This window comes from Triticum aestivum, chromosome 7A (assembly GCF_018294505.1).
Source record: "Triticum aestivum cultivar Chinese Spring chromosome 7A, IWGSC CS RefSeq v2.1, whole genome shotgun sequence".
Classification (NCBI taxonomy): Eukaryota; Viridiplantae; Streptophyta; class Magnoliopsida; order Poales; family Poaceae; genus Triticum; species Triticum aestivum.
The window spans coordinates 189,839,339-189,847,606 of NC_057812.1; the positions used below are offsets into that span (position 1 = coordinate 189,839,339).

An 8,268-nucleotide genomic window follows, 5' to 3' on the forward strand; every position below is an offset into this window, starting at 1 on the left:
TAGTACAAAGTTGAGTCACTTATTTTGGGACGGAGGGAGTATGTAAGATCAGAGATGAACTTGCATAGTAATTTATATGTCAACGTGAACTGGAAGCTTGAAAGTGGTGTACTGGCTATGTAAACAGAAAGATAGTGGGCTTGATATTTTTTTTCCATACAGACTTGACTTGGTGTCCATAAGACAGAGGACTAGTTTGCAAACATGTCATATAGACTTTGTGATCCGATTCTCAAGTCAACTAAATATGTGGGCACGTCTCTTACTAGTAACTTTTTTTTTTCAATTGCAACTTGCACCAGCTACTGGATGTTAACATTTCCTCTCTGAATATAAGGTGACTAAAACATTTATTCCAACACTTATGATTTAACTGTCTTGTCTAAGTTGCAGTACAATGTAACATCATGCATTCATGCTAATGTATAATTATATATTCAGGAGTGCTTGGATGCAGGCTGGTCTATGAATTGAGATACCACCCCTGTGGAGGTCGCCCAGATCATTTTCAACAAAATGGCCTTGTGCGACTGCAAGGTTGGTCATCGCCGAATTGTCCTTGTGATACTACATAGGTTTTAATGCTATGTTTGCAGGGTCGGGTGCCATTGGATAGGTAAGCTGGTGAGTTTTGGATTGGCTGGGTTGGAATGATGCCTAGAAAGGCTCCAGGTGCGTGTCTAGTTGCCTTTTGTCACAAATATTTGTGAAGAATTTGCATAAACATGTCCTTGAGAATCTATGGTTAACAAGAATGCAAATCCATCGTTATTTCCTAGATACACCACTGTTATGAGTAGCCCTACATTACAGACTGGAATTGATACTTGATGAAGCACCAGATATATTTGCTCCAGTTGTCTTGTCCACAGCATGTGGGCACTACACGCAGGTTGCACTACTGATGTATTTTTTTATTCACTCAAAGACCATATTACAACTGTATGTATCTTTCGTGGTGTTAGTTTTCTTTTGTCCTCTTTTTCCCGAGGATAGAAATTCTGAATTTTGGATCTGAACGAGAAGATCAATTCCAAAATGTTACAGAGAAGCTTTTGGGAAGTAACAATTAACAACTCAGCACATAGGTACATACAAAGGAGATACACATGTGAGCAGAAGATCCCTAAACATTGTTAGCCCCAACTTTAGTTCCCTCCAGTGCTCCTCCACCGGCTTTACATATGCATTTGCAATTGCATTGCTTGGCAGGAGACTCGTCTTTCTTGTCACGGCACGATAGTACCACATGGATGGCAATGTAGAGCAGCACGGCAAAGGCAAGTGCGCCAATGTAACCAAATGTCTCCCACTCGCGGCTGCAGCCAGAGGCATATGCCCAAAGGAGGCCAAGCAAGGCCAGCACAACCGAAGACTGCGCTACTCGGAGCAGCTCCTTGCTCTTCATGCCTAGGAGTCCCTTCTCCGAAAACAGTGGCTTGTCCAGCAGGAGTAGGAGGATGACGATGGCCGACGCTAGGAAGGAAATGGAGTTGCTGTAGAAAAAAAAACGGTACCGGTGCTTGTTGCTGTCATGCAGGACCGAGTCGCCAGCCGTGTGCCCATTGCTGCTGTCCGGCCACACTCCGCCGGGTGGAGTAAGGCCGGCCTGATAGGTGACACTCGCCACTAAGATGCCCACCAGCATCAAATACTTTCCCTTGGTGTATTCTTTTTTTTCTTTAATAGTACGCTTTTTTTCTTCCTGAGTCTTTTTTTCTTCTGTACCTTTTTCAACTTCCTGGATCTTGTTTTCTTCTGTACCCTCTTCATCTTCCTGGATCTTTTTTTCTTCTGTACCCTCTTCATCTTCCTGGATCTTTTTTTCTTCTGTACCCTCTTCAACTTCCTGGATCTTTTTTTCTTCTGTACCCTCTTCATCTTCCTGGATATTTTTTTCTTCTGTACCCTTTTCAACTTCCTGGATCATTTTTTCCTCTGTACCCTTTCCATCTTCCTGGATATTTTTTTCTTCTGTGCCCTTTTCATCTACCTGGCTCTTTGTAGGCTTGGGATCTTTATTCTGCTTCAGCACTATAAGCAGTAAGATGACAAACACGAACACCACAGCAACCAATGCAACCACAATGATGGATGTCCGCACATGCCGGGAGCTTCCTGCGACATAGGCACCCACGAGGCCAAATAAGCCCGCCAGAGCACACACATAGAGTGCATAACAATTTATGCCGGGTGTGTACAGGTTCGGATTCACAAGGAGGATGATCATGGCTATGGATGCCATAAAGCTCGTGGCGTTGCAGTAGAAGAACGTTGTGTAACGGCGAGGGTAGTTACTCAAGAGGACAGGATAACCTGCTCTATGACCAAACCCGTCGTCCTCACCCCAAAAGCCGCCAGGTGGGGTCAACCCAGCTTGGTAAGTGATGGTTGCGGCCAAGATGGCTAGCAGCAGCAGCAGCTTGTGTTTCTTGTTCATCTCCTCCTCCGGCCTGACCTTAGGATCTAGCGTGAAGAAGACGATGTGGATCACCACGTAGACCAATACTGCACCAGCCAGAGCGATGACGTGGAGGGAGGTGGTTACATCCCGGCAACAGCCGACTGCATACGCAGCCATGAGGCTGAGCAGGTCTAGTATCATGGCAGCCTCCAGGGCGTGTCGCTTGTGGACGACGCTTGATGTCACATGCTTGCTCAGGACCATGACGATGACAACTACGGAAGTCACAAGGGCGACCGAGTTGCAGTAGAAGAACACCCTGTAGCGTCTAGCATGCGTGGTTACAAGTACCGGGTCACCTCCCTTGTGCCCGTCACGGTTGTCGGGCCAGAAGCCACCCGGTGGGTTCATCCCCGCTTGGTAGGTGATGGTCGTGGCAAGGGTTGCAAGTAGCAGTACGAGAGAATGGGCCTTCTTCAGCCGGTTGTCTTTCTCATGGTCATTGTCATTCCTGCCCCAGCATGATCTTAGATTGTTCTCGATCAAACATGATGCTAGAAGTCTGCAATACAGATTGGAGAAATTCTTATCATGAGATAATTAAGCCGATTGAACACACACCCATAGTAATACTAGCTAGTAATTGATTCAGGCAGGTACCTTTTTATTTGCTCCAGGAATTTCTGGATCATGAACTGGAGAACGGTGTATATGAGAACCGGGAGAACCAGACTGAATAAGTAGACGGTAGAGCGAGTCTTCCTGCAGCTCCCAATGGCGTAGGCCACGAAAAGGCCAAGCAATGCCACGTTTACGCACACGTATGGCGCATGGTGGCACCACTTCTTGTAAGAGCCCTCCTCGAGCTTGCTGGTGACGGTTGTAAGTAGCATGATGGCAGCTAGGGATGTGATGAATGCAAAGGTGTTGCAGACGAAGAAGGCCACAAACCGGCGTGAGTGGTCATCTAGCAGGACCGGGTCACCGGCACGGTGGCTGTCCTGGGTATCCGGCCAGAAGCCACCTGGGGGGCTCATCCCCGCCATGTAGGTTATTGTTGCCGCAAAAATTGCAAACAACATCATAATCTGACGTGCCCGCTCAAGTTTTTTATCCTCGCCACTGGCTTCAGCATTTTCTTCCAGTTTTCCTGCGCTGATATACTTGATCATATGAAACACAGCATAGATGGAGACAACAGATACCAGCACGGAGGAGAAGACAGTTGTGACCATTCCACGGCTGGCCCCTGCAGCGTATGCCACCATGAGCGCGAGCATGTCCAGCGCCATGACCACCCTCAGCGCGAGGAGGATGAGCGGCTTGGGATTCTGCCACCACCGCGTGGTTATTGCTTTATCTATAAAGCGGGGCGAGGAGCCTTTTTCGGCATTCTCCCTCTGCTCCACGAGGAGGAGGAGGAGGATTACCACGACCGACGCCATGAATGCGGCCCCGTTGCTGTAGAAGAAGGCGTTGTACCGGGGGTGGTCCGTCACCACAAGAATCTGGTTGCCGATGAGGTAGCCGTCCTTGCTGCTCAGCCAGACTCCTCCAGGCGGGTTGAGCCCAGCGACATAGGTCACCGTCGCCGCCAGGATGGCCATCACCAGGATGTACTTGCGCAGGTCCAGCATGAGGTTATCATCATTGCTTTGCTCTGGATGCACCATTTGCTCGTTGTCTACAGGAAATAGCACCTCGAGTCTCAACTCTGGTGAAAGACATGGTGTCTAGCCCCCTCAGATATATAGCGCTAGCGGTTTAATCTGATGACAGTGGAACTCGGAGGTTGAGCGGTTGAGCCTAATGCTAGCTGCGCAGCTGTTCGTCAGCATGGTGACAAGGCAAAACGTAATGATACTGAGAAAAAAAATTGTTTAGGCATCAGCTTCCGTAATGATAATTGTGGCATAGGATTTTAAATTTGACGGAATATGCATAGTCAATAGACCGATGATGCTAAACTGAGTGTATATGATTCATGAATATTTTGGAAGACGTGACTTGGAGGTTTTATACTGTTCAACTTGTGAATTAGGGATTAGACTAACCCTTGTTGATGTAGCATGCATGTGCCATCTGCTCTGGATTAGCTTGACGACGACCTTGCTAACGAGTCCCCTTGAAAATGTACCCATGTTTTCCCTGTTGTTTGGAGTTAAGTGACATGGTTGGTTTGGTGAATCAATACGAGTTTGAACCATTTTTTACCTGGCCTTTGATCTGTTTCCTACTTTGCCCTGATATTCTCAATCCAAAACATTGATTCTCTCTCCACCGGGAGATGTGCAACTCCGCTCTTGATCTATTTTCCCCTCCAAGTTCCCGCTGTATAGTTTTTATGTTTTTCCTGTCCGGCCAGTGTTTGGCTGGTAATCAAATTATGTGTTTGGCTGGTAATTAAGGATGAATAAGACTTGGACTAAACACAACCTTAACAGCAGGGGTTGCCAAGGCTCAGAAACGTGTGAGTTCTGTGGAGTTAATGAATCCACAGATCTTCTATTATTTGCTTGCCCCTTGGATAGATACTCAGTGAGTTTTGTGGGGGCTATAACAATTAACGTCCCTTCATCTCTTGTTTATCTTTGTCAGAGTTGGGCTATGCTGTGAAAGAGAGAAAGTTTGTGCCAATTGGTGGCATCTCTGTTTTGACTGTTTGGAAAACAAGAAATAAGTCGTGTTTCCATAGTATACATCTGGCAAAGTATGTGATATGTTCTACATGTATTGATGGTATCACTGATGAAATCATGTAATGCAGAAAACATTTACTCATTTTGTGGCTTTGTAGGGGTACATGGTAATCGGTTCAGATGGTTACACACCTGGCACCTGCGTTTCTCTCGCTATGCCGAAGAGGGCGGCGTGGGCCCTTGTCGAGCAGATACTTGTTTGGGTGCATGAACTCTTGCCGATTTCCATGGAAGCTGAACTAATTGCTGTCCAGTTGTTATAAAACTTGTGCAAGTCTCCAATTTCAAACGCAGATTATAGTGCTTCTTCTTACTAATTTTCATTTTTAAAACCCATTGGCTGATCTCACTGATTGAGAATCCATCACCCTTGTAATGGTTTAATGGCGATAGGAGGATTAGTCAACCAGTGGGGAACATATTTTACAGACCAAAGGCCAGACCGAGCACAGTTGGCAATTGGGGCATGTCTGCTCTGCTCTGCATAGCACATCTACCCTGGGTGAGATTAAGGCCCTGTTTGGAATCTCTCCACTCCGTGGAGCTGCAGAGCTCACTTTGAGCTGCTCCGTAAAAAGTGGCAGCAGCCTGCTCCGCTCCGGGAGCTGAGTCGCGGGAGCGGAGAGAAACCGAGCAGGCATTAAGATTTGTGTTTTTAACATTTCGCCAGCTTAAAGTGTTCGTATTCCCTTGATTAAGAAAAAATGTTGACACGGCCGGTCAAAAAAATAAAGAAGGAAATGTTGGCACGCACAGCCTGCCTCTTTGGTCGCTCTGACTTTCAAGTTCGGAATCTGGCTCCCGATACAACCACTTGGGGTGTGAATGCTCAAGCCCTACCTTCTGCATATGCACATGGTGGCAGACAGCGACGGCTTGGAATCTCAGAGGATTTTTTGCTCATATAAAACGCAAAGCTTGCGTCTCGATGCAACGGTGGAAAGAATTATGCCTGTCTTTTTTTAGCAAAAGAATTATACCTGTCTTATGACTATCTACAAGTATTATCTACCCCTCAAGGAAATATCTGGTACTCCCACCCCTCGGGTGCTCCCGTTGCTCCAAACTTGGTAGCACATTTTAAAACGTTTGAAAAGTTCTGAAAAAAATCCAACACATTGACACAACATCAATGTATGTTGTCCAAAAAATTCAAATCAAAATTCGAAACATTGCTCGAGATACAAAAATGACAAAATGGACATCAATGTGATAATGGGCCTAATCCAAAGCCCAACTTATGTTGTGTACTATTTACTGTCGAATATGTCATTTATGTTTCTCAAGCTATGTTTCAAAAAAAAATTGACAACATACTTTGATGTTGTGTCAACGTGTTGGATTTTTTTCAGAATTTTCTGAACATTTAAAAATGTGCTACCGAGTTTTGGAGCATGGGGAGCACCCTAGGGGTGGGAGTACCAGATATTTCCGCAAGGGGTAGATAATACTCCTAGATAGTCAATAGAAAGTTTCTTTTTTGAGAAAAATGTCGACGCGAAGTGAATACCCCCCCCCTCCCCCCTCATTTATGTTTGTCAAGCTATGTTTCAAATTTTTTTACAACATACTCTGATGTTGTGTCAACGTGCTGGATTTTTTTTCAGAATTTTCTGAACATTTAAAAATGTGATACTGACTTTTGGAGCACGGGGAGCACCCTAGGGGGGGGGGGGAGTACCAGATATTTCTGCAAGGGGTAGATAATACTCCTAGATAGTCGATAGAAAGTTTCTTTTTTGAGAAAAATGTCGACGCGAAGTGAATACCACCCCATGTGGGGTGGGATGCCCCCTTTTTTCATCTCAGATTTTTTTTCCATTTTTTATTTTTAGATTTTTCTGTTTTTTTAATTATTCGACATTACAGAGAATTTTAAAATTTCAAGTAATTATGGATTTCGAAAAAAATCATAAAATATTCGCAGATTCAAAAAAATTGTGATTTTTATTTAAAAAATGCATATTCAAAAACTGTTCATGGTCATTTTAATGTTCCAAAAATCAAAAAATGTTCATGATTTCGAAAAAAACTGGCCTCGTATTTACACAACGTTCGCGAATTTGACTAAATGTTTGCAAACTCAAAAAAAGTTCATCAATGTTCATGAGAAAAGTTCATTGATTCAATAAAATTCGTTGTTTCAGAAAATGTTCATGAATTCGAACAAAAAATCATGCATTTAAAAAAAGGTTTTTCAAAACAAAAAAAATGATCATGAATTTCAAATTTGTTCCCCAAATACTAAAAGTCTTCATTCGTTAAAAAATGATCACGAGTTTCAAAAACGCATACCACACACAAGTGTAGGCAAAACCGAGCCAACACACAAACCATCCTGATCAACGAAAATAGAGTAGGAGGAAACCCATACATATGTCAATATAAAGATTTTTTTAAGAAAAATGTCGACGGGAAGTAATACCACCCCATGAGGCGCGGTATGCCCATTTTCATTATTATTTTTTGTTTTTATATTTTGCTACATTTTTGCATTTTATATTATCTGTTTTTTCTTCTTAAAATAATTCAAGATTACAAAAAAGTTTAAATTTCAACAAAATTCTGAATTTTAAAGAAAAAGATTTTAAAAATAATAAAATGTTTGCCTATTCAAAACAATCATGATATTTTTTCAAGAAAATGCAAGTTCAAAAACTGTTCACAGTTTTTAAAAATGTTCTGAAAATCAAAAACTCTTCCTGCCTTTGAAAACATTATTGCGTATTTACACAATGTTCGCAAATTTGGCCCGATGCTTGAAAACTCAAAAAATGTTCATGAAAAAATTTCATTTATTCAATATAATTCGTTGATTCTAAAAATGTTCAAAAGAAATGTTCGTCAAAAGAAAAAAAAATAATGGTGAATTTCAAAAGTTGTTCCACAAATTCAGAAAATGTTTGCTGGTTCAAATAAATGTTCACAACTTTCGAAAAGATGTGCAGAGTTTCAAAACAATATTCAGAATTTAAATAAAATGTTCAGTAACTTGAAAAATGTATACCATTTTATAAATGTTTGTGAATTAGAATAATGTTCAATATTATTCACGAATTCAAATTATTGATGATTTTAAAAATCGTTCATGATTTCAAAAAATGCCCACAAATTTGAAAAAACGGTTTAGAAATTTTTTGCGAGTTTGTAAAACATGTTTATGAA

The 8,268-nt window shown here is 42.5% G+C and overlaps 1 protein-coding gene across 1 annotated transcript; it reads right to left on the reverse strand.

Moving 5' to 3' along the window:
• Positions 1-1,087: 1,087 nt before the first annotated feature.
• On the reverse strand, positions 1,088-4,077 carry LOC123153246 (uncharacterized). Its single transcript, XM_044572458.1, has 2 exons — positions 3,065-4,077; positions 1,088-2,966 (listed from the first exon to the last, which is right to left on the reverse strand). Exons 1-2 carry the CDS (start codon positions 4,075-4,077, stop codon positions 1,127-1,129), a joined length of 2,853 nt encoding a protein of 950 aa, XP_044428393.1. The 3' UTR covers positions 1,088-1,126.
• Between the last annotated feature and the right edge of the window lie 4,191 nt (positions 4,078-8,268).

Bases quoted from the DNA above. Each gene is read 5' to 3' on its own strand.
- LOC123153246 (XM_044572458.1), bottom strand. From the start codon at position 4,077: ATGGTGCATCCAGAGCAAAGCAATGATGATAACCTCATGCTGGACCTG. The intron at 2,967-3,064 runs GTACCTGCCTGA...TCTGTATTGCAG, and splicing joins TTCCTGGAGCAAATAAAAAG to ACTTCTAGCATCATGTTTGA.